General features: G+C 43.8%; 1 protein-coding gene across 1 annotated transcript in view; it reads left to right on the top strand.

The window, feature by feature from the left end:
- FBXO9 (F-box protein 9) overlaps positions 1–27,489 on the top strand; it is a 60,440-nt gene that overhangs the window by 10,613 nt on the left and 22,338 nt on the right. The window contains exons 5-7 of the mRNA XM_077290039.1: positions 4,818–4,917; positions 20,277–20,407; positions 25,629–25,743. Coding sequence (XP_077146154.1) covers positions 4,818–4,917; positions 20,277–20,407; positions 25,629–25,743 — 346 coding nt within the window. The remainder of the gene's footprint in view (positions 1–4,817; positions 4,918–20,276; positions 20,408–25,628; positions 25,744–27,489) is intronic.

Genomic DNA, 27,489 nt, shown 5'->3' with positions numbered 1-27,489 from the left:
AGAAAAAAGAAGTACCATGTCAATTCTTTCTGCGGATTCCGCTGCGGGTTTCCAACAGCACCAATAGGAAACTGCAGTTGGAAACCCGCAGTGGAATCCGCAGTAGAAAAAGGACACAAAACCGCAGAGAGAAGCACCGCCGTTTTTCACTGCGGATTTTCCCGAAAAAGGACCTGAAAAATCCGCAGTGAAAAAAGGATCGTGTGAACGTAGCCTAAATGTTAGGTGTCGAGTTCCCGCCTCTGCACAGGGGGAATCTCGAACCATCTCCGCTGCGGTCTCCCATTCTTCTCCTGCCGCAGTGGAGCCTGCTCAGCGGAGACGTCAGTCCCAGCGTCTTGCTCAGTCTCACTCTGTGCATAGGGTTACTGCTGCTTTTCCAGCTTCTGCCATTGAAGCCAGTGCTGGGCAGCGGCGAGCAGACGCTTTTGGGACTAAGTCCTGCTTTTCCCCTTCTGAGCATGCCCAGGGCAAGATCTCCCATTGGAGATCGAGGGTCACATGCTCAGATACGGCAGCAGATCCCATTGGTCCTCCAGGAAGGTCCTGAAGGTGCTCAACTTCTGTGGCAGCCTCCCATTGGTCCTTCTGGGAAGGTCCTGTACATGCTGCAGCTATAAAAGGTTCGCATGGCCGCACGGCCATGTGCTAGTGTACATTTGTATATGTGTGTGTGTTGATGTGTGAAAGTCGTTCATTAATTATCCCCTCCCTTGTGAATGACTGCTCGCGTAAGGTGGATGATTGCTATCTAGCGCCCGACTTAGCCATCAGCACGTAACACACAAAACAGCGTCTATTGCTGTGACCGCCAGTGCGGCGCCGTGTGCTTTCACAGCGCTTTCCTGACCCAAGCCATCTTTATTAATATTATTTCTTTCTCTCTGACACCCCAGTTGCGGTGTCGAGCGCAAGAGTTCTATATGAACTCAAATCCTGAGTCTTGGGATAGAGTCCTGGGACTCCTTGCTTGCGCTCTTGGTGCGGTACCGCGGCCCTGTGACGCAACAGGGTTCGCTTCCTTCACACAGGGTGAGGTTAACCCGTGTGTGTATCCACATTGTACCGCCATATAGTCCGTCATTACATAGCAGCAGGTTCCATCTCTGCACGGTGGACCCCGGGCTGCGAATGCACCTTACTCTATCTTTCTTATTATTTGGTGCGTTCCGCTAGCCCTAACACTAATAAGCGTTGTAGACTTAGACTAGACAGTATTTTTGCTGAACTAAATTTATCAAACACGACTGGCACATTTTAAGGCTGTGTAGTCTGTTTATAGCGTAAAAAATTACGCACTATCAATTAATCTATCTCTGTTTGGCAAATTACATTTATTTAGTATCATTATATATTAGAGGGAAAGGATTATATTGTGCTATAAAGTTTTGAGGTTAATGTAATTCCTTTCATTGAAAAAAAAAAAAAAAAAAAAATTCAGTTAAATCTACAAAGTACCTAAACAGAATATAAAATAAAAAGTTGCAATGCTTTGGTACAGCATTAACACTCTCAAGACCTGTCCCGCATATAAGGAGAAAACGATATTTACCTGAATTATCAATTTAAAAAAACAAACCATTCACACTCAGTGGTTGTTCACATGGTGTGTTCTTAATATGGTTTTTTTGTGCATCAGTTTGTGCGGGGGAGAAATGCAGCATTTTAAAGTAACAGCAAAAGGAATGAGATTTAAAAAATCTCATTCACACGATGCTTTTTTGGACCTGTAGTGCGTTGTTTTTTTTTAACTTAGAATTTCAGTTTTTCCAGCAGTTTTACTGCTGTTTTTCCTAAGATTAAGTTTTGGCTAAAATATTGATATGCTGTTTTTATCTAGTTTTGCATACAACACAGTTATTGAATCAAAACGCCTATGTTTTCTACATCTAGAAAGTCTTACTGTATGCCGCAATCCCCATCGGAGTGCCATTGTCTTTTTCCATACACGTACCATTTAGTGAATATACCGTAAATGCTTAGTTAGCTATTGTATATCTGATGTAATGGGACAAACTTTGTACACTTTATGCAAAGCATCGGCTTTACCAGTAAATACACCCTGGGGCTTAGTCTGAAATGTGTGCACAAGTGCTAATGGATTTTCACTTTGAAGAACTTGTTCTTTTGTGCTAAGCAGTGGATGAAATGTTAAGAATGTGATCTTAGCTGGTAGGTCATGTTGTAACTACAGTGAAACCTCTACAGAACCACTTCTATAAAGGGAGTCCGCCAGCAGGTTTTTGCTCTGTAATCACAGAGCAGCATGATGTAAGGGCAGAGGCACCGATTTCAGGAACATGTAGGCTGTGTGTTTTTTCAATGAAATCATTGTTTTATCAGCAGGAGATTATCATTGTAGGACTAGGTGTTTACTACCTCCCAGTCAACTGCTCAGTGTAACCATGGCCCCACCATTGTTATACAAGGCTCAGCATTCTGAGCTCTGCTAGATCTGCAGCAGAGAAAACTGTGATTCTGTAATAACTAATGCTCTAAGATCATGCTGCTCTCAGGTTACATAGCAGATTCCCTTTAAGAACACCCCTTTATTCAGACCAGATTGTCCGTTTCATTATGTGTAATGCATACAAGTCATCTTAATTGAAAATACCCCTGGCCAGAAGACCACTTTTCAATGCTATTGTAAAGGTGACCCCCTAAAACTAATCAGCATAATATTGGTCTCTATCCTGGTGATGTACACAGACTTATTACAACATTGTGTAGTACGGAATCATTATAGGGGTCCTATAGCGATGAGTGGGGTCTTTACTGCCTTCATTTTCATGTGTAGGGGTTTTAATTTCTCTGATCCCCAGTGCTCAGACACTGCACAAAATGTGGTATTTGTATTCTTTCCTAGAATTGTTGCTTCACGAGGACAATACCTCCAGTGCGCAGAATCTCATTGTTACGGAATCTGACATTTTCTACAGAGCCATAGCAGTAAATGGGATCTTAGTGGGTTTCACATTGAGGGTTTTGTTGGGTTGTACTCTGCACATGTATATTATCCCCCAGGACCATTGCTGTGAGCCCACACATGGAGGCAGTGCCGCCTAGTCCTCTGCACGTGTATATTATCCCCCAGGACCATTGCTGTGAGCCCACACATGGAGGCAGTGCCGCCTAGTCCTCTGCACGTGTATATTATCCCCCAGGACCATTGCTGTGAGCCCACACATGGAGGCAGGGCCGCCTGGTCCTCTGCACATGTATATTATCCCCCAGAACCATTGCTGTGAGCCCACACATGGAGGCAGTGCCGCCTGGTCCTCTGCACATGTATATTATCCCCCAGGACCATTGCTGTGAGCCCACACATGGAGGCAGTGCCGCCTAGTCCTCTGCACGTGTATATTATCTCCCAGAACCATTGCTGTGAGCCCACACATGGAGGCAGTGCCGCCTGGTCCTCTGCACATGTATATTATCCCCCAGGACCATTGCTCTGAGCCCACACATGGAGGCAGTGCCGCCTAGTCCTCTGCACGTGTATATTATCCCCCAGAACCATTGCTGTGAGCCCACACATGGAGGCAGGGCCGCCTGGTCCTCTGCACATGTATATTATCCCCCAGAACCATTGCTGTGAGCCCACACATGGAGGCAGTGCCGCCTGGTCCTCTGCACATGTATATTATCCCCCAGAACCATTGCTGTGAGCCCACACATGGAGGCAGTGCCGCCTGGTCCTCTGCACGTGTATATTATCCCCCAGAACCATTGCTCTGAGCCCACACATGGAGGCAGTGCCGCCTGGTCCTCTGCACATGTATATTATCCCCCAGGACCATTGCTCTGAGCCCACACATGGAGGCAGTGCCGCCTGGTCCTCTGCACATGTATATTATCCCCCAGAACCATTGCTCTGAGCCCACACATGGAGGCAGTGCCGCCTGGTCCTCTGCACGTGTATATTATCCCCCAGAACCATTGCTCTGAGCCCACACATGGAGGCAGTGCCGCCTGGTCCTCTGCACGTGTATATTATCCCCCAGAACCATTGCTCTGAGCCCACACATGGAGGCAGTGCCGCCTGGTCCTCTGCACGTGTATATTATCCCCCAGAACCATTGCTCTGAGCCCACACATGGAGGCAGTGCCGCCTGGTCCTCTGCACGTGTATATTATCCCCCAGAACCATTGCTGTGAGCCCACACATGGAGGCAGGGCCGCCTGGTCCTCTGCACGTGTATATTATCCCCCAGAACCATTGCAGTGAGCCCACACATGGAGGCAGGGCCGCCTGGTCCTCTGCACATGTATATTATCCCCCAGGACCATTGCTCTGAGCCCACACATGGAGGCAGTGCCGCCTGGTCCTCTGCACGTGTATATTATCCCCCAGAACCATTGCTGTGAGCCCACACATGGAGGCAGTGCCGCCTGGTCCTCTGCACGTGTATATTATCCCCCAGAACCATTGCTGTGAGCCCACACATGGAGGCAGTGCCGCCTGGTCCTCTGCACGTGTATATTATCCCCCAGAACCATTGCAGTGAGCCCACACATGGAGGCAGTGCCGCCTGGTCCTCTGCACCTGTATATTATCCCCCAGAACCATTGCTCTGAGCCCACACATGGAGGCAGTGCCGCCTGGTCCTCTGCACGTGCATATTATCCCCCAGAACCATTGCTCTGAGCCCACACATGGAGGCAGTGCCGCCTGGTCCTCTGCACCTGTATATTATCCCCCAGAACCATTGCTCTGAGCCCACACATGGAGGCAGTGCAGTCTACACTACAGGCTTTGTGCACATGATTTCTACATATTAAACTAATCTGCATTTCTCTCTTATTGATTTTAACAGCGATCAAGTTTTACCGTCGAGCTATGCAGCTTGTGCCTGACATAGAGTTCAAGATTAACTACAACTGGTCTCCGGACGCTGACGGCGTAGGAAAAAACTTGTAGGTGCACACTGAGTAACATTACATCAGTCTTCTTTCCGTTTTGTATTAACTATGCTCCATCATCCTGGTAAGCATAAGTAGAATGTGGGGTAACGCGGATCTGTCACCAGATTTCACAAACTGCACACATTTATTAACCCCTTAAAGACTGTCTTTTTTTTTTTTTTTTTTTCTTCTTCAAAGAGTCATAACTTTTTTTTTGCATTTTTCCGACGACCTAGACATATCGGACTTAGTTTTTCTGAGACATGTAGTTTTGAATGACCTCATTCATTTTTACAACCTATGCACTGGAAGCAGGAAAAAAATTCAAGTGCCATGGGATTGTAAAAAAAAAAAAAAAATGCAATTCCACCATTGTCTTTTGGGGTTTTGTTCTTGTGTCGTTCATTCTGTAGTAAAAAATTTCTCTGAATCCTAATTCTCCACATCAGTACAATTGTGACATTTCAACACCATGCATTATTTTTTGTTTTTATTCTTTTTAACTGTAGAGAGAGAAAAAAAATATATATACATACTAGATGGTGTATAACATACCAATCCTTTTACAGGATCAAAAAGTGCCATAGAAACAATTTAAATATAATAAAACAATTTCTTTATTAGAGTATGCAACAAATTAACATATAACAAACATGGGGTCCGGAGGTTTTGTTAAACACGTGGCAGTGGATTTAAAGTGTGGGACTACAGTTTCAGGTAATATGAAGATGATCTGACTGCGTGTTCTTACTGCTTGTGTTCAGAGGGAATAAGGGTGTCTGCTTGATGCGAGATAATTTCTATCTCAGCATCTACTGCAAATTAGTGGCCGAATTTTTGGTTTATTTGCTTCCTCTCTCTGCATATAATATTGTGATGTACTATGAGTCAGACTCTTAATACCTATGTCCCCGTAATTTCAATGATCGTTTAAGAAATTAAAAATTATACTCCACTTTGCCCACCAACCTCCTGGAGTTTTGGTTTGAGGCACCAATTTTATTACATGTTTGTTATATGTTAATTTGTTGCATACTCTAATAAAGAAATTGTTTTATTATATTTAAATTGTTTCTATGGCACTTTTTGATCCTGTAAAAGGATTGGTATGTTATACTAGTTTAATGGAGTGCTATCCATTCCCCTCTGGGGTCTAGGGTCAAGGGTATTATGATTACTATACTAGATGGTGGCCTGATTCTAACGCATCGGGTATTCTAGAATATGTATGTATGTATGTATGTATATAGCAGCCACATAGTATATAGCACAGCCCACGTAACACAGACAGCCACGTAGTATATTGCCCAGCCTCGTAATATATTGCCCAGCCGCGTAATATATTGCACAGCCACGTAGTATATAACACTGCCCATGCAGTATATAACAGGCCACGTAGTATATTGCACAGCCACGTAGTATATAGCACAGCCACGTACAGCCACGTAGTATATAGCACAGAGACGCAGTATAGAACACTGCCCATGCAGTATATAACAGGCCACGTAGTATATAGCACAGCGATGTAGTATATTGCCCAGCCACATAATATATACCACAGCCACGTAGTATATAGCACAGCCACGTAATATATTGCACAGCCACGTAGTATATAGCACAGAGACGTAGTATGTAACGCAGCCCATGCAGTATCTAACACAGCCCACGTAGTATATAGCAATGTGGGCACCATATCCCTGTTAAAAAAAAGAATTAAAATAAAAAATAGTTATATACTCACCCTCCGTCGGCCCCCGGATCCAGGCGAGGCGTTTACCGATGCTCCTCGCGACGCTCCGGTCCCAAGAGTGCATTGCGGTCTCGCGAGATGATGACGTAGCGGTCTCGCGAGACCGCTACGTTATCATCTCGCGAGACCGCAATGCATGGACCGGTCACCGGAGCGTCGCGAGGAGCGGGAAAGGCCTGGGCTGGATCCAGGGGGCCAACGGAGGGTGAGTATGTAATGATTTTTTTAAATTTTTTTTTAAATTATTTTTCACATTAGATCTTTTTACTACTGATGCTGCATAGGCATCATCAATATTAAAAAGTTGGTCACACGGGGTTAATAGCAGCGTTAACGGAGTGCGTTACACCGTGGCATAACACGGTCTGTTAACGCTGCCATTAACCCTTTGTGAGCGCTGACTGGAGGGGATTATGGAGCGGGCACTGACTGCAGGGAGTAAGGAGCGGCCATTTTGCCGCCGGACTGTGCCCGTCGCTGATTGGTCGTGGCAAAATCAGCGACTTGGAATTTCCGTGACAGACAGACAGAAAGACGGAAGTGACCCTTAGACAATTATATAGTAAATATATATAAATCTAAATTTGGGGGGTACTACATCATATGGAGGCACAATGTATGGGAGCTACACTGGCAAATTTGCAATTTTCCAGGAGTGCGCCTGGCATGGATGTTACAAAATAGTTACTGTAGCCGTAGACGAATTTCTACACTTGGGCACTTTTGGTTTTTTTCGGCTGTTCTGGCACCTTTGGGGCCCTGCAAATGTCGCCCGCAAACTATTCTAGCAAACTCTGTGTTCCGAAAGCCATTTCTGACTATATGTGGGGCTTCATCACATTTGGGAGAAATTGCACAATGAATAATGCAGTCCAGTTTCTCCTATTAACCCTTGTATAACTGACAAATTTGCAGCAAATAGAAAAATTTACATTTTTACCACTAAAATTTTATAGTGGAACGTCCCTCTTATAAAATTCTGTGAGGCACCTGTGGGTTCTATATACTCACTACACACGTTGATGAAATCCTTAGGAAATGAAGTTTCCAATATGGGGGTCACTTGTGGGGGTTTCTGCAGCTCTGACACCTCAGGGGCTCGGCTAATGGAGCCCACAGTCTATGCAAACAGAATCTGCATTGTGAAAGCCAAGTAGTGCTCCTTCCCATGCGATCCCCACCTTGTGCTCAAACAGTAGTGTACAACCCCATGTGGGGTACTGCCACGTTTAGTAAAAATTGCATAGCCTATTTATGAATAAATGAATTCCTTGAGGGAGTCTGTCTTTCAAAATGGGGTCACTTTTGGTGTGGTTTCTGCTGTTTTGGCATATTAAGAGCTCTGCAAATGACATGGCATTCACAATCTATTCCAGACGAATTTGCGCTCCAAAAATCAAATGGCGTTCTTTCCGTTCCAAGACCTGCTATTTACCCAAACAGCAGTTTTTGGCCACATATGGTGTATTTTCATGTTCAGAAGAAATTGCATAACAAACTGTGGGGTCCTTTTCTATTCCTATTATCCATTGTGAAAATTACAAATTTGGGGCTACGGGTACAACAAACTTAGCATCCCCCTAGAAGAATTCCTTGATGAGTTTAGTTTCCAAACTGGGCTCACTTGTGGGGATTTCTGCTTTTTTGGTACATCAGGGGCTTTGCAAATGAGACATGGCATGTTCAGTCTATGCCAGCCAAATTTCCATTCCAAATACCATAAGTCGCTTCTTCCCTTCTGAGCCCTACCTTGGATCCAAACAGAACTTTTTGACTACATGTGAGTTATCTCCATGCTCAGAAGAAAGTGGGTAACAAATTGATTTGCTTATTCATGTTATCTCTTAAAAAAGTGACAAATATGCGGCTAAAGCAACTTTTTAATTAAAAAAAAATAAAAATTTTCAATATGACGACCTAATAATATAAAATTCTGTGTAGTACATTTGAGTTATAACTACTAATGATGAGCGAATATACTCGTTACTCGAGATTTCTCGAGCATGCTCGGGGGTCCTCCGAGTATTTTTTAGTGCTCGGAGATTTAGTTTTTCTTCCTGCAGCTGAATGATTTACATCTGTTAGCCAGCTTGATTACATGTGGGGATTCCCTAGCAACTAGGCAACCCCCACATGTACTTAAAGTGGCTAACAGATGTAAATCATTCAGCTGCGGCAAGAAAAACTAAATCTCCGAGCACTAAAAAATACTTGGAGGACCCCCGAGCATGCTCGAGAAATCTCGAGTAACGAGTATATTCGCTCATCACTAGTTATAAATGCTTACTATACCCCTGGATTAAATCATTGAGGAGTATAGTTTCCAAAATTGGGTCACTTGTGGGGGTTTTCTGCTGTTTAAGTGCCTAAGCGACTGTGCAAATGCGACACAGTGCCCGCAATCTATTTAAAGGGCCACTGTCACCCCCCTCCAGCCGTTATAAACTAAAAGAGCCACCTTGTGCAGCAGTAATGCTGCATTCTAACAAGGTGGCTCTTTTAGTTTTTGGTTCAAGTATTCCCCAAATAAAGCGTTTTGAAACTTATCCAAAATACCTGTCTTTAGCCAGGGAGGCGGGTCCTCACTCCCCAGCTTGAACCGCTACTCTGCCATCACTCAAATCTTCAGGGGCTTTCGGCGCCGCCCCCTCCGCGCTTTTTTCGCTTCAAAACCGGCGCCTGCGCTGTGTTTAAGCTCTGGCCGTCTGACATCCCAGCCAGGCTTGCAGGCCACCCTGCTACTGAATCCCCGCCCCGCAGTGTGTTATGCATTATGCACAGTGCGGGGCTGGGATTCCTAGGCACGGCACAGGCGCTGTCCGGAACCTGGCATCTGAGCTGACGGCCAATGCTCAATGCGCCTGCCCCAGGCAGAAGAGCACAGCGCAGGCGCCGGATTTCAGAGGTAAACATCGCTGAGGGGGCGGCGACCAGCGCCCCAGAAGAGATGACTGACGGCAGTTGGGCGCTTCAAAGAGGGGGGTTCAGACCTGCCTCCCTGGATAAAGACAGGTATTTTGGATAAGTTTCAAAACGCTTTATTTTGGGAATACTTGAACTAAAAACTAAAAGAGCCACCTTGTTAGAATGCAGCATTACTGCTGCACAAGGTGGCTCTTTTAGTTTATAACAGCTGGAGGGGGTGACAGTGGCCCTTTAAGCTAAATTTGAGGGGTGCAGTTTTTAAAATGGTGTAACTTTTGGGGAGTTTCCAATGTATAGGCCCCTCAAAGTCCATTTAAATCTGAATAGGTCTCTAAAGAAACATTCTTGAAGAAATAAGAAATTGCTTCTGAACTTTTTAACTCCTCTAACATTCTAACAAAATAAAATGACGTTTGAAAAATTATGCAGATGTAAAGTAGGCTTATGGAGAAGGTTAGTTATTAATTATTTTGTACAGCATGACTAACTGGTTTAAGGATATAACGACTGAAAGTTCGAAAATAGCGAATGTTTCAAAATTTTCACCAAAATTCAGATATTTTCAGAAACGCAAAACATACACACGTGGTCAAAATTGTTGGTACCCCTCGTTTAATGACAGAGAAACCCACAATGGTCGCAGAAATAACTTGAATCTGACAAAAGTAATAATAATAAAAGATCTATGAAAATGAACAAATGAAAGTCAGACATTGCTCGTCAACCATGCTTCCACAGAATTAAAAAAATAAATAAATAAAACTCATGAAATAAGCCTGGACAAAAATGATGGTACACTTAACTTAATATTTTGTTTCACAACCTTTTGAGGCAATCACTGCAATCAAACGATTCCTGTAACGGTCAATGAGACTTCTGCACCTCTCTACAGGTATACTGGCCCACTCCTCAAGAGCAAACTGCTCCAGTTGTCTCGTGTTTGAAGGTTGCCTTTTCCAGACGGCATGTATCAGCTCTTTCCAAAGATGCTCTATAGGATATAGGTCAGGGCTCATAGAAGGCCACTTCAGAATAGTCAAATGTTTTCCGCTTAGCCATTCTTGGGTGGTTTTGGGTCAATATCCTGTTGCAAGACCCATGACCTTTGACTGAGAACAAGCTTTCTGACACTGGGCAGCACATTTCTCTCTAGAATCCCTTGATAGTCTTGAGATTTCATTGTACCCTGCACAGATTCTATACACCCTGTGCCAGATGCAGCAAAAGCGGCCCCAGAACATAACAGAGCCTCCTCCATGTTTCACAGTAGGGACAGTGTTCCTTTCTTGATATGCTTCATTTTTCCGTCTGCAAACACAGAGCTGATGTGCCTTGCTAAAAAGGTCCATTTTTGTCTCATCTGTCCATAGGACATTCTCCCAGAAGCTTTGTGGCTTGTCAATATGTAGCTTGGCAAAGTCCAGTCTGGCTTTTTTATGATTTTTTTTCCAACAATGGTGTCCTTCTTGGTCGTCTCTCTTGAAGTCCACTTTGGCTCATACAACAACGGATGGTGCGATCTGACACTGATGTTCCTTGAGCTTGAAGTTCACCTTTAATCTGTTTAGAAGTTTTTCTGGGCTCTTTTGTTACCATTCCTATTATCCGTCTCTTTGATTTGTCATCAATTTTCCTCCTGTGGCCACGTCCAGGGAGGTTGGCTACAGTCCCATGGATCTTACATTTCTGAATAATATGTGCAACTGTAGTCACAGGAACATCCAGCTGCTTGGAGATGGTCTTATAACTTTTACCTTTAACATGTTTGTCTATAATTTTCTTTCTAATCTCCTGAGACAACTCTTTCCTTTGCTTCCTCTGGTCCATGTTGAAAGTGATACACACCATGTCACCAAACAGCACAGTGAGTACCTGTAGCCCTATATACAGGCCCACTCACTGATTCCAAGATTGTAGACACCTGTGCTGCTACTTAGTGGACACATCTTGATATAACATGTCCCTTCTGTCACATTATTTTCAGGGGTACCATCATTTCTGTCCAGGCCTATTTAATGAGTTTTTGGTTTTTTTTTTTATTCTGTGGAAGCATGGTTGAAGAGCAATGTCTGACTTTCATTTGTTCATTTTCATAGTTATTTTATTTATTATTACTTTTGTCAGATTCAAGTTATTTCTGTGACCATTGTGGGTTTTTCTGTCATTAGACGGGGAGTACCAACAATTTTGACCACGTGTGTATCGACCTAAATTTACCACTAACAAAGTACATTCTCAGAATCGCTGTGATTTATTGGTGTTCAAGAGTTATTACCTCATAAAGAGACACTGGGTCAGATTTAAAAAAAAAAAAAAAAAATGGCCTTGTTATTAAGGCCAATATTGGCTTGATCACTGAGGGGTTAAAGTTTGTTCTGCCACATCTGAGAGCAGCATTATGTAGAGACCGATAACTTGATTCCAGCACTGTCACTTACTGGTCTCTACTGTAGATTTATATAAAATTGCTGTTTTATCTGCTGCAGGTCTGCTAGTTTCCTCAATGATAAGCTAATTGAGAGTGCTGACCCCATTTACAACACTGGCGGCTTTCTGTGTACTCTGTTAATAGGCAGAAATCTGCCAATCACTAGTGTGGGTGCAGTTATACAGAGCTGGCGAATATTCAGAACTAAATGGCATCACTAGAGGACTAGTAAACCTGCTAATCTCCTGCTGATAAAACACTGTTTTATCAAGTCAGTGTCTATACAGTGTCTATACAAATGCACAGAGCATGAGAAACAAACAAGGAGAATTGGAGCTGCTAACACAGGAAGAGATATGTCTTAGGCATCACTGAAGGGGATGTGTGGGATAATACACATAATTGGAATACACACCTTGAAGGCTACAACTTATTTATTAGAAACATAATTAACAAGTGGAGAGGAGATGTTGCATTGTATGTTAGGAAAATGTATGTCTCCACAGAGATCCAAGCTTCAGAGACTGGTAGCTGTGTAGAAACTGTTTAGGTAGGAATGCAAGGAGAGCAGAACAGACAGGACACTGTTGTAGGTGTTTACTATAGGCCACCTGGACGGACTGAAGATAGGGATGAACTCTTTTTACATCAGATGTCTCTGTTCTCAAAAAAGTACAACTTAGGGTACCGTCACACATTGAAATTTCCATCGCTACGACGTTACGATTCGTGACGTTCTAGCGATATCGTTACGATATCGCTGTGTCTGACACGCTACTGCGATCAGACACCCTGCTGAGAATCGTACGTCGTAGCAGATCGTTTGGAACTTTCTTTCGTCGCTTGATCACCCGCTGACATCGCTGGATCGTTGTGTGTGACAGCGATCCAGCGATGTCTTCGCTTGTAACCAAGGTAAACATCAGGTAACTAAGCGCAGGGCCGCGCTTAGTAACCCGATGTTTACCCTGGTTACAAGCGTAAACGTAAAAAAACAAACCGTACATACTCACCCGTCGGTGTCCTTCAGGTCCCTTGCCGTCTGCTTCCTGCTCTGAGTGCCGGCCGGAAAGTGAGAGCAGATCACAGCGGTGCTGCGCTCTGCTCTCACTGTACGGCTGCACTCAGAGCAGGAAGCAGACGGCAAGGGACCTGAAGGACACCGACGGGTGAGTATGTACTGTTTGTTTTTTTACGTTTACGCTGGTAACCAGGGTAAACATCGGGTTACTAAGCGCAGCCCTGCGCTTAGTTACCCGATGTTTACCCTGGTTACCCGGGGACTTCGGCATCGCTCCAGCGCCGTGATTGCAACGTGTGACCGCAGTCTACGACGCTGGAGCGATGATTATACGACGCTGCGACGTCACGAATCGTGCCGTCGCAGCGATGAAAATTTCAATGTGTGACGGTACCCTTAGGCTGCTTTCACACATCAGGTTTTTTGTTTCAGGCACAATCCGGCAAATCTGATAAAACGGATCCATTTTTTTTACACGCCGGATCCGTTTTTTTTCCATAGAGTTGTATTAGCGCCGGATTGTGCCTGGAGGACATGCGTTTCATCCGTTTTGTGCTGGATCCGTCCCTTCAGGCTTTTTTTCCGGACACAAAAAACATCCCCTGCAACGTTTTTTCTGTCCGGCGAAAAAGCCTGAAGGGACGTTTCCGTCAATAAACGCATCAAACGGATGTGTGAGTGAACGATACCGGCTGCCGAATCCATTTTTACACATTGGGCATGCCCAGAAGCTATAATTTCGATTGTGATGTGATGTGTGAAAGCAGCCTTAGTGATCATGGGAGGTTATAACTATCCAGATATTTGTTGGGAATCTCTCTCAGGCAAAAGTAATGGGTGAAGAAAATTCTTATCTTATCTCGCTGACAACTTTATCTTTCAAAAGTTAGAAGAGAAAACAAGAGGATCTGCGATTTTGGACCTAATTCTTAGGGTACCTTTACACTAAAAGAGTTACCAACGATCACGACCAGCGATACGACCTGGCTGTGATCGTTGGTAAGTCGCTGTGTGGTCGCTGGGGAGCTGTCACACAGACAGCTCTCTCCAGCGACCAACGATCAGGGGAACGACTTCGGCATAGTTGAAACTGTCTTCAACGATGCCGAAGTCCCCCTGCAGCACCCGGGTAACCAGGGTAAACATCGGGTTACTAAGTGCAGGGCCGCGCTTAGTAACCCGATATTTACCCTGGTTACCATTGTAAAAGTTAAAAAAAAAAAAGCACTACATACTCACCTTCTGATGTCTGTCACGTCCCCAAGCGTCCACAGGGTTACGCGCTGCTGCTCAGAGCTTCCTGCACTGAATGTGTCAGCGCCGGCAGTAAAGCAGAGCACAGCGCTGACGTCACCGCTGTGCTCTGCTTTACGGCCGGCGCTGACACAGTCAGTGCAGGAAGTTCTCGGCAGCAGCGCGTAACCCTGTGGACGCCGGGGGACGTGACAGACATCAAAAGGTGAGTATGTAGTGTTTTTTTTTTTTAACTTTTACAATGGTAACCAGGGCAAATATCGGGTTACTAAGCGCGGCCCTGCGCTTAGTAAGCCGATATTTACCCTGGTTACAAGTGAACACATGACAGTGGGTGATCTGACGACGAAAGAAAGTCTCAAACGATCTGCTACGACGTACGATTCTCAGCGGGGTCCCTGATCGCAGTAGTGTGTCAGACACAGTGAGATCGTAAGTATATCGCTGGAACGTACAGGAGCGCCGCTTTTCCAATCCTGCCTACAGGCTCACCTACCTAGCAGTAGCTAGCCCCCATCTGGATTATTCCTACAACATATATAGCACAACTGTTGAATGCAATATTCTGTCTCGGCTGAGACAGTTCCAATGAAGCAGCTACATATCATTACAAGCGGTATATGAGTAAGAACCCGGTTGGGTTCGAAACGTCATTTAAATACGCTTCTTTCATGTGATTGCATTATTACCGTTGATATGTATGTACATAAATAAACTGTTATGTGATTTGCAATATATTCCATCCGTGAGTGCGGTGTATCTTTCCATTGATGTTATTGAGGACTTTTTGTCCATTACACGAGCACCCTTTTCTATATAGCAGAGTGCAGACTAATTTTCTCTATATATCGCTGGAACGTCACGGATCGTGCCGTCGTAGCGACCAAAGTGCCACTGTGAGACGGTACCCTTAGGGTATGTGCACACGTCAGGATTTCTTGCAGAAATTTCCTGAAGAAAACCGCTCTTTTTTTTTGCGTTTTTTTCCCCGTTTTTTTTCGCGGGTTTTTTAGCATTTTGCAAGCGTAATTAGCTTGCAGAATGCTAAAGTTTTCCAAGCGATCTGTAGCATCGCTTGGAAAACTGATTGACAGGTTGGTCACACTTGTCAAACATAGTGTTTGACAAGTGTGACCAACTTTTTACTATAGATGCAGCCTATGCAGCATCAATAGTAAAAGATAGAATGTATAAAAAAATAAAAAAAATGGTTATACTCACCTGCAGACAGCCGATCTCCTCAGCAGCTTCCGTTCCTATAGATGGTGTGTGTGTGTGTGTGTGTGTGTGTGTGTGCAGGACCTTCGATGACGTCGCGGTCATGTGACCGCGACGTCATCGCAGGTCCTTCATACACACCATCTATAGGAACGGAAGCGGCAGCATGCACCGCTGAGAGGCGGGAAGACGCCGGGGGCCATCGAAGGTGAGTATATGACTATTTTTTATTTTAATTCTTTTTTTTTTTACCAATTATATGGTGCCCAGTCCGTGGAGGAGAGTCTCCTCTCCTCCACCCTGGGTACCAACCGCACATGATCTGCTTACTTCCCGCATGGTGGGCATAGCCACATGCGGAAAGTAAGCAGATCAATGCATTCCTAGGTGTTCGGAATCCCCGCAATTCCGCAAATTTAATTAACATGTTGCTTTTTTTTCTGCGATGCGATTTTTTCGCGGAAAAAATGCAACATTTGCACAAGAAATGCGGAATACACTGAAAATAATGGGAGGCATATGAAAGCGTTTTTTTTTCGTGTTCTTATAGCGAAAAAACGTGAAAAAAACGCGAAAAATACTGAACGTGTGCACATGGCCTTACTAACAGGGAGGAAATGGTTGCGGAAAATGAGGCCGGGAATTTATGAGATTTTGGACTACAAGAGGAGGAAGACCAGAGAGGACTCAGACTTTAAGAATGGACTTCAGAAAGGCAGATTTCAATGGACTCAGGGGATAGGAAAGGTCTAATGGCTGGATGTTCTAAATTATAGAAATGTCCAAGAAGGATGAAAAATATTTAGAATTGAGAGTCCTCAGTGGTTGATACCTTTTAATGGCTAACTGAAAAGATGGTAACAAATTGCAAGCTTTCGAGACCACTCAGGTCTCTTCATCAGGCATAGACTAAAATAATTTCTGGAGAATCACATATTTATGCACAACACATCACAGAAAAAAAAAAAAACATGGATAAGGCAGGTGACATGAAGCAGAATTAACATGAATGATAAACAGTTATGTCCATAAATGTTGGGCCAGTTCTTAGATAAGGAATGTTTTATTGTCCTCTGGGGTCTGGTTCTGTGTTGTGATGACCCAGCATGGTCTGAGGGGCAAATTCCTTAGTTCCTTAGTTGATGTAAAAAAGACATAAATCCATGCGACACATTCATTCCTGCACTGAGTGTGTCAATGGTCATCATCAGTTTATATTCCCATATTCTTCTGCCTCTCTGAGATTTGAAATTACCCATTAATACAAGTAATTTCTTGTCCATAATGTTATGATTGGGGAGACAAAAATGTATTGCCACAGGTGGATCCATTCTTTTTTCTCTTATTGTATGGCGATGAGAGTTCATTCTTTTTCTCAGTTTGTGCCCTGTCTCCCCCACATACAGACCCCCAGTTGGACATTTGCTACATATAATTAGGTACACCACATTAGAAGTGACGCAGCTGAAAGTGCCTGGTATCTTGTAGTCCTGAGAGGATTCAAAAGGATCTAGGTAAGCTTGAACTTAATAATGAGCCCCATAAAAAAACAAATTTTATTCATTAATTATTAATGAATAAAATTTGTTTTTTTATGGGGCTCATTATGATATTTGTTTTAATAGTTACCCTGGTTTATTAATATGATTTCAAGCTTGAACAACTGGCATTGATGGAATGGAAAATAGATATGAAGAATGGAATTAAACGAAGAAATGCAATATTCTACATCTGGGCAAGAAAAAATTAAAATTACATCTACAGAATGGAAGGACTAGTACTAGGCCACAGTACGTGTGAAAAAGTCTTGGGTAGTTTAATAGATCACAGACTGCACATGAATCAACATTGTGATGCAGCAGCAATAAAGGCAAACCCAGTTCTAGGACGTATTAAGAGAAGCCTAGAGTCTAGATCACGTGAAGTATTCCCCTCTATTCCTCCTTGGTCAGACCTCATCTGGAATACTGTATCCAGTTTTGGGCACCACATTTTAAAAAGTACATTGAAAAACTAGTAACGAGTAAGTTCAGAGAACAGTTACCAGTATGGTGAACAGACTGCAAAGTATGTTCTACGGGGAACGATTAAAGGATCTGGGAATGTTTAGCTTGCAAAAAAGAAGGCTAGAATAAAAATTAATAGCGGTCTACAAATATCTTAAAATATATCACAATGTAGAGGTATCATCCTTATTCGTATTTGAAACATGAGAAACAGTGGAATAAAACTGAAAGGGAGAAGATACAGATTACCGTAGATATTAGAATAAACTTTGACAGTGAGGGTTATCATTGAGTGGACCGGCTGACATGAGGTGGCGAGTTCTCCTTCAATGGAGGTCTTCAAGCAGAGGCTGGACAGAACTCTGTCTGAGATGGTTTAGTGAATCCTGTATTGAGCAGAGGGTTGGCACCAATGACCCTGGAGGTCCCTTCCAACTCCAACATTCTATGAAATCTACAGCAAGCAAGCCAGTAAGGCCTCTTTCACACTTCCGTCTGTCTTTTTCCGTCACAATGCGTCGTTTTGTGAAAAAAAAATGGATCCCGCAAATGTTTCTGCTGGATCCGTTTTTTTCTCTAATGGCTCATACTCACTTGCGAGAAACTCGGATGAGTCTCGCATGTTAATACCCGGTGCTGCTGCCGGCGTGCGGCCGCATAGGAATACATGAGCCGCACGCTCCGCTCCTGAGTGCCGGGTGCAGTGCCGGGTATTGCCGTGCGAGACTCATCCGAGTTTCTCTCAATTGAGTATGAGCCCACAGACTTGTATTAGCGACGGATGGCCATCCGTTTCATCCATCGTGCACTGGATCCGTCGTAAAATTGCTGTCCGTCGGGCGGAGAAAACGTTTTTTTGTACGTCGGAAAATGGCTCAGCGACGGAACCTGAGCTGCCTGTTGTTGGCTATAATGGAAGCCTATGGACGCAGGATCCATCACTGACTGTCAAAAGCAGGAATCCAGCGACGGTGCCGTCTTGTGAAAATGAGCATGCGCGGAAGAATTTCCCATCAGGAAAATTCTCTCTCTCTCTCTCTCTTCCCTCCCCCCCCCTTCCGGCGTTCCCGCTACGTCATCACAGGTCGTTGCTCGCAAGGCATCACTGGGAACAGGAGCTGCCGGCAGCATCTGGAAGGCTGCGGGGACCCCGGAAGATAAGAATATCACAATTTTTTTTTATTATTATTATTTTGAACCTGGGTTGTGTTGTGTATGCGTTTTCACAGCGGAAAAACGCAGCAAAGACTCATACACAATGTGTGCACATAGCCTCAGTGGATCCGTAAAAAAAAAACCGACCCAGTGCACCCGTTTTTTACAATCTGCACAGGATCCGTCTTTTCAACATTTTGACGGATTGTGACTGATTGAAAAAAAACGAGGTGTGAAAGAGGCCTATAATGATACATCGTTGGAATCCGGTATCTGTCCCTACATCATGCTGATTTTCGAAGAGGTAAAAATAACTTGGTGACAACAATCTTTCTTAAGGTTCTATGCTTGATCCCTTTCTATAGTCTGCCGTATCTTTTGTCTTGTTCAATGCTCTGGTAATATAACTGTTTTTTTACATGCCATAAGATTGTAAAGTGTTCCTGTTAGCTGCTGTTATTATCTTTGTAACATGATCTGTGTTTTGGGCTGTGTGTTACTATTACAAGAAATTCAAATACCGTATTTTTCGGCCTATAAGACGCACCCCAAATTTGGGGTGAAAAATGCAGAAAAAAAGATTTTTTATAAGATGGGGGTCCGTCTTATTGTCCGAATTTAAGATCTCTTACCTGAGGGCAGGCAGTGGCAGAGCAGGGTCACAGGAGGCATGGTGGTGGCAGAGGTGAGGTGATGCTGAGGTGCGGTGGGCGGAACAGCGTGCACCTGAGCAGGGTCCCATCCTGCTTAGGTGGGCGACGCCATGGCCTGGTGTCCATGGGGAGGTTGCTGTGGCGGTGGCAGATGTGCTGTCACTTCCTCAGGTGGCAGCGGCCAGGGTGCCTTCCACATTTGAGGTGACGCCACAGCAGTAGTGAAGGAGAGCAGCAGAGCTGGGTGGTTTTCCTGGTGGCGGCGGGCTTACCGGCATTGTGGCGGCGACAGAGGTGCGGGCATGATGTGGCACGGTGAGCTGTATGGCGTGAGCAGGTCCCATCTATATTTGAGGTGAATCCGCGGCCCGGTATTGATGGAGAGCAGCAGCGCAGGTGAGTTACGGTATTTTCCGGTGGCGGCGGCCATCTTGCTGAGGCCGCGCGTGCGCAGATTCACTACTCTGCGTCCCAGGGCTTCAGGAAAATGGCCGCCGCGATGTCCATCTGCGCACGTGCGGCCTCCCGCGGCCATTTTCCTGAAGCCCTGGGACGCAGAGTAGTGAATCTGCGCACGCGCGGCCTCAGCAAGATGGCCGCCGCCACCGGAAAATACCGTAACTCACCAGCGCTGCTGCTCTCCATCAATACCGGGCCGCGGATTCACCTCAAATATGGATGGGACCTGCTCACGCCATACAGCTCACCGTGCCACATCATGCCCGCACCTCTGTCGCCGCCACAATGCCGGTAAGCCTGCGTTCCAAATATAAGACGCACCCCCCATTTTCCTCACAATTTTTTTGGGGAAAAAGTGCGTCTTATATGCCAAAAAATACGGTAATTATTATTTTTCATTTAGTATGGATTTTTTGCTAAATTCTACTCCCTGTTCAAGCAGGGTACATCTTGTGTAACAGAGGCACACATGTCAATGAAATGTGATCTGTTCCTTTTGTAGCATGGATGACGCCAATGATGACAGCAAGATGTCTGACCTATTATCATACTTCCAGCAGCAGCTGACATTTCAGGAGTCCTCACTTAAATTGTGCCAGCCAGAATACGATGTCAGCCAGACTCATATTTCAGGTGTGTGCAGAACATTTTTTTTTTTTTCATTTTTATATCTTGTTGTGTGACTTGGCTTTGGCACTGCTTATTTTATAACAAATGATGTAATACTGCAAGAATTAAACTTTTCAAGCAAAAAGTAATTAGTGCCTTATTTCAGCCGCGTATATCTTACTTTGAAAAGGTGCAACATTTCTGAGAAAATATACGTTGAAAATCCTGCCATGAGTCATGTGTCTTTGATGACTGGTCCAAGACTGGTGACCATCAGCTTCTACGTGTCCTGCTCCCCAAGATTGACAGAACAAGGAGTAAAATACATAGCACAAATTCTCATGTAATCAAGAGGGAGTTGGAGGAATGCAAATCGTTTGTGAGCAAAATGATGTACATGTAGATCAGCGCTGGGTCACCATACCTGAGATCACTTAACCCCCACACGCTGTAAATGCTGGCTTTGTGCTGACATCTCTCTGACCACAGCAGCCAGCTCTGAGCTCAGATTGCTGCTGTTAAACATTTGGATGCCACGGTCAATCTGTGAGAGTGACATTTTAAATGGATCGGAATGGGCTCGTAGCCCCTGTGACGCGATTACGGTTCTCCGATATACGGTTCTCCGATAGGTGGCTGGGGGGCCTGCTCAAGGCCCCCGTCGTGACCATGTTTGTACACCCATAGACCGATCTTCATAAGGAGACTGCTATTTGCACTATATACAGCAAGACTATTGTATTGCCGTATATAATAATAATATAATAATAATAATCTTTTTATATAGCGCTAATATTCCGCAGCGCTTTACAGTTTGCACACATTATCATCGCTGTCCCTGATGCGGCTCACAATCTAAATTCCCTATCAGTATGTCTTTGGAATGTGGGAGGAAACCGGAGAACCCGGAGGAAACCCACTCAAGCACAGGGAGAACATACAAACTCCTTGCAGATCTCCTTGGTGGGATTTGAACCCAGGACCCCAGCTCTGCAAGGCTGCAGTGCTAACCACTGAGCCACCATGCTGCCTTTGTATATAAAATCAGCGTGCAGACGATTGCAAGATTTTGTAAACAAAAAGTTCAAATGTAAATATTTGAATTGCCCTTTATTCCGTGAAAAAGAAATAATTAAAAAATAAGCGTATTTGGAATCAGCACATTCGTAAACATTTGGTCTATCAAAATCAAAAATGACTTAATTCATGTAGTAGACATCATAAAGAAAAAAATATCAAAACACCAGAATTGTGTTTTTGTTTTTTGTTTTTTTGGTCACTACATCTCCCTAAGAAAAAGTCAGTAAAAATATTCAAAACCCCACAATGGCATCAATAAAACAGTTCACCGCAGAGCTCCATCTACTGAAAAATAAAAATGTTTCAGCTCTTGAAAAATGGCTAAATAGACCAGTTTATTTTATTTTTTTAAATGAAAATTGGCTGCCTAGGAAAGGGATTAAACTTCAACTTCTGTTGGACGAATACAGAGATTAGAACACTAAGGTTATGTGCACACGTTCCGGATTATTCGAGGATTTTTTTGCGCGTTTTTTCAGCGGCAAAAAACACTTAAAAAAACGCATACATTAAGCATCCCATCATTTTTAATGGTTTCCGCAATTTTTGTGCACATGTGTTTTTTTTCGCAAAAAAAAAGCATGCGGAAAAATACGCAGCATGTTCATTAATTTTGCGGATTTCCCACTATATTATTGCATTGGGAACCTCCGCAAAATACGCAAAAAAAACGCGTGCAGAGTTCCTTCGGAAAACCTCAGGATTTTCTCAGGAAATTTCTGCATACTTTCCGGACGTGTGCACATAGCCTTAGGCCTCATTTAAATATCAGTTTTGTCAGTGTTCGTTTCATGTTTTTCACGGATATAACAAGTACTTATATAATACTTATTATGTAGTCTATAGGGCTGTTCACTTGTCGTTGTTTGTTTTTGTTTTTCTCACACTTGGTGTCTAAAGGTACCTTTACACTAAATGACTTACCAACGATCACGACCAGCGATACGACCTGGCCGTGATTGTTGGTAAGTCGTTGTGTGGTCGCTGGGGAGCTGTCACACAGACAGGGGCTCCCTGCGTGCGTTTCTTACCTCCTATCCCTGCAGGCCCCGGATCCAAAATGGCCGCGGGGCTGCATCCGGGTCCTGCAGGGACTACTTCCGGGTCCAGAGCAGGCGCTGGTAAGCCTGCAGCACTGTAAGTCAGATCGCTGATCTGAAAGAGTGCTGTGCAAACTGTCAGATCAGCGATATGTGATGTCCCCCCCTGGGACAAAGTAAAAAAGTAAAAAAAAAAAAAAATTCCACATGTGTAAAAAAATTAAAAAAAAAAATAAAAATAAAAAATTCCTAAATAAAAGAAGAAAAAAAAATATTATTCCCATAAATACATTTCTTTATCTGAATTACAAACAAACAATAAAAGTACACATATTTAGTATCGCCGCGTCCATAACGACCCAACCTATAAAACTGTCCCACTAGTTAACCCCTTCAGTGAACACCGTAAGAAAAAAAAAAAAACGAGGCAAAAAACCGCTTTATCATACCGCCGAACAAAAAGTGGAATAACACGCGATCAAAAAGACGGATATAAATAACCATGGTACCGCTGAAAACGTCATCTTGTCCCGCAAAAAACGAGCTGCCATACAGCATCATAAGCAAAAAAATAAAAAAGTTTTATAGTCCTCAGAATAAAGCGATGCCAAAATAATTATTTTTTTCTATAAAATAGCTTTTATCGTATAAAAGCGCCAAAACATAAAAAAATGATATAAATGAGATCGCTGTAATCGTACTGACCCGAAGAATAAAACTGCTTTATCAATTTTACCAAACGTGGAACGGTATAAACGCCTCCCCCAAAATAAATTCATGAATAGCTGGTTTTTGGTCATTCTGCCTCACAAAAATCGGAATAAAAAGCAATCAAAAACTGTCACGTGTCCGAAAATGTTACCAATAAAAACGTCAACTCGTCCCGCAAAAAACAAGACCTCACATGACTCTGTGGACCAAAATATGGAAAAATCATAGGTGTGTGACAGCTGCCAATCATAAAAATCCGCTATAAAAAACGCTATAAAAGTAAATCAAACCCCCCTTCATCACCCCCTTAGTTAGGGAAAAATAATAAAATTTAAAAAATTTATTTATTTCCATTTTCCCGTTAGGGCTAGGGTTAGGGCTAGGGTTAGGGTTGGGGCTAGGGTTGGAGCTAAAGTTAGGGTTAGGGTTGGGGCTAAAGTTAGGGTTAGGGTTGGGGCTAAAGTTAGGGTTGGGGCTAAAGTTAGGGTTAGGGTTTGGATTACATTTACGGTTGGGATTAGGGTTGGGATTAGAGTTAGGGGTGTGTCAGGGTTAGGGGTGTGGTTACGGTTACCATTGGGATTAGGATTAGGGGTGTGTTTGGATTAGGGTTTCAGGTAGAATTGGGGAGTTTCCACTGTTCAGGCACATCAGGGGCTCTCCAAACGCGTCCGATCTCAATTCCAGCCAATTCTGCGTTGAAAAAGTAAAACAGTGCTCCTTCCCTTCCGAACTCTTCCGTGCGCCCAAACAGGGGTTTACCGCAACATATGGGGTATCGGCGTACTCGGGACAAATTGGACAACAGCTTTTGGGGTCCAAGTTCTCTTGTTATCCTTGGGAAAATAAAAATTTTGGGGGCTAAAAATCATTTTTGTGGGAAAAAAAAAAGATTTTTTATTTTCACGGCTCTGCGTTGTAAACTGTAGTGAAACACTTGGGGGTTCAGAGTTCTCACAACACATCTAGAGAAGTTCCTTGGGAGGTCTAGTTTCCAATATGGGGTCACTTGTGGGGGGTTTCTACTGTTTGGGTACATCAGGGGCTCTGCAAATGCCACGTGACGCCTACAGACCAATCCATCTAAGTCTGCATTCCAAATGGCACTCCTTCCCTTCCGAGCTCGGCCATGCGCCCAAACAGTGGTTCCCCCCCCAAATACGGGGTATCGGCGTACTCAGGACAAATTGGACAACAACTTTTGGGGTCCAATTTCTCCTGTTACCCTTGGGAAAATACAAAACTGGGGGCTAAAAAAATCATTTTTGTCAAAAAAAAATAAATAATAATTTTTATTTTCACGGCTCTGCGTTATAAACTGTAGTGAAACACTTGGGGGTTCAAAGCTCTCAAAACACATCTAGATAAGTTCCTTAGGGGGTCTACTTTCCAAAATGGTGTCACTTGTGGGGGGTTTCAATGTTAGGCACATCAGGGGCTCTCCAAACGCAACATGGCGTCCCATCTCAATTCCAGTCAATTTTGCATTGAAAAGTAAAATGGCGCTCCTTTTCTTCCGAGCTCTGCCATGCGCCCAAACAGTGGTTTACCCCCACATATGGGGTATCAGCGTACTCAGGACAAATTGTACAACAACTTTTGGGGTCCATTTTCTCTTGTTACCCTTGGTAAAATAAAACAAATTGGATCTGAAATAAATTTTGTGTGAAAAAAAGTTAAATGTTCATTTTTATTTAAACATTCCAAAAATTCCTGTGAAACACCTGAAGGGTTGATAAACTTCTTGAATGTGGTTTTGAGCACCTTGAGGGGTGCAGTTTTTAGAATGGTGTCACACTTGGGTATTTTCTATCATATAGACCCCTCAAAATGATTTCAAATGAGATGTGGTCCCTAAAAAAAAAAATGGTGTTGTAAAAATGAGAAATTTCTGGTCAACGTTTAACCCTTATAACTCCCTAACAAAAAAAAATTTGGGTTCCAAAATTGTGCTGATGTAAAGTAGACATGTGGGAAATGTTACTTATTAAGTATTTTGCGTGACATATCTCTGTGATTTAAGGGCATAACAATTCAAAGTTGGAAAATTGCGAAATTTTCAGAATTTTCGCCAAATTTCCATTTTTTTCACAAATAAACGCAGGTAATATCAAAGAAATTTTACCACTATCCTGAAGTACAATATGTCACGAGAAAACAATGTCAGAATCACCGGGATCCGTTTAAGCGTTCCAGAGTTATAACCTCATAAAGGGACAGTGGTCAGAATTGTAAAAATTGGCCTGGTCATTAACGTGCAAACCACCCTTGGGGGTAAAGGGGTTAAGGTGGCTATGTTGCCCAACATTTACAGTTCAGCTGTGCCCGATTATTATTGCTTGACATAACAGTGCTTTCATTTAGCATTGGTGTAGCGTGGACATTAACCGGTCTTTTGTTTTTGTGTGTTTTAGTGCTCCCTATGGAGGTACTGATGTATATTTTCCGCTGGGTGGTTTCCAGTGAGCTTGATCTCCGTTCATTAGAACAACTATCACTGGTCTGCAAGGGCTTTTATATTTGTGCAAGGTACTTCATTCTACAATGTGACCATCCACTTACAAGAGCTTCACAAATATCTGATTTCATTTTATGCTAAAAAAAACTACATTTTATGTGCTTGCATTAAATAGTACAACATTACAAGAAGAGACATACAATGTATTCTACCCCCCCCCCCCCCCCCCCCCCTTATCACTTCTGTACTATTGGCATGTTTCTCTGACTAACTTTTGCCTACAACGCTATAAAATTGTCCTGGTCTTTTTGAATTGGCCGCCGATATGCCTTTTAATGGCGGCAGTTAAGGGTACTTAAACCACAGCGCCACTTTTTAACGGCGCTGAGGAATAAGGCTATAACGCGCCCGACCCCAGAGAACATGATTTGGGTCGGTTTTTACCGACCCTGGTGTTGTGATCGCCATTATTGACGGTATACCGGTGGTTGCAAAAAAAAAAGTCAGATTTTCCATTAATTTCTCTCTCCTCTGATGTGCGAGCAAAAAAATGAGAGAAATGGGGTCCCCCGATCAACCCCCCGGTACCGCTGGTGTCCCTGCATGCCCCCGTGAAGTCCCCCGGGCCGCCAGCGTCTTCTTCCGGGAGAAAATGGCGGGCGTATGTGCAGTGCGTCCGCCGAGATCTGCCAGCTGGAACCTAGCAACAATAGGACATTTTTCCTATTGGTTCATTTTCATCATTGTCATAGGGTCTATGACAGTGATCAAAATTAAAAAAAAAAGTAAATCAAAGCCCCTTTATTACCCCCTTAGTTAGGTAAAAATAATAGAATTAAAAAAAAGTGTATTTAATTCCATTAGGGTTAGGGTTGGGTTAAAGTTAGGGTTGAGCTAAAGTGGGTTGGACTAAAGTTTGGGTTCGGGTTGGGCTAAAGTTTGGGTTGTGGTTATGGTTGGGGTTAGGAGTGTGTTGGGGTTAGAGTTGAAGATGGGGGGGGGTTCCACTGTTTAGGTACATCAGGGGGTCTCCAAACGTGACATGGCGCCACCATTGATCCAAGCCAATTTTGCGTTCAAAAAGTCAAACCGTGCTCCCTCCCTTCTGAGCCCTGCCATGCACCCAGACAGTGGCTTTCCACCACATACGGGGAATTGGCATACTCGGGAGAAATTGCACAACAAATTTTGTGGTCCATTTTCTTCTGATGCCCTTGTGAAGATACAAAAAAGTTTGGTTCCAAAGTAAATTTCTCCTACGCCTCATTGGGGGACACAGGACCATGGGTGTTATGCTGCTGCCACTAGGAGGACACTAAGTAAACAGAAAGATTAACTTCTCCTCTGCAGTATACACCCCTTCACTGGCTACAATTCCACCAGTTCTTGCTTAGTGTCTGTAGGAGGCACTTGGGTCTGTTTTCAGACCCCAACTTTCTTATTTTAATTTTAATTCTTCTGTAAATTTTTAGTTTTTATTCAACGGAGTGAAGGGGGCGACGGATCCCTTTTTATAGGGCCCGCTCTCCCCCGAACCAGCAACAGGCGAGCACGGCGAGTATACCTCCCCGTCCCTCTCCTGCGATGCTGGAGCACGCCAATTTTTACTGGGGCGACGGTTTTCCATCTGTGGTCCCGATCTCCCTTCCCCCTGCAAGACGGCGAGTACTTAGAGCCTGCTCTAATGTACCTCTCCGGGGGCCCGACATACAAGGCCCACATTACATGGCGTTGCACAAAGGGATTACAGAAGAGGATGGCAGGATGGATGGAGCGCGCAGGGACAGGGGGACCTGCATTACCGGACTGTAAGTACA

Source organism: Ranitomeya variabilis, chromosome 2 (genome assembly GCF_051348905.1).
Source record: "Ranitomeya variabilis isolate aRanVar5 chromosome 2, aRanVar5.hap1, whole genome shotgun sequence".
Taxonomy (NCBI): Eukaryota; Metazoa; Chordata; class Amphibia; order Anura; family Dendrobatidae; genus Ranitomeya; species Ranitomeya variabilis.
This window is presented reverse-complemented; position numbering and strand designations above follow the sequence as displayed.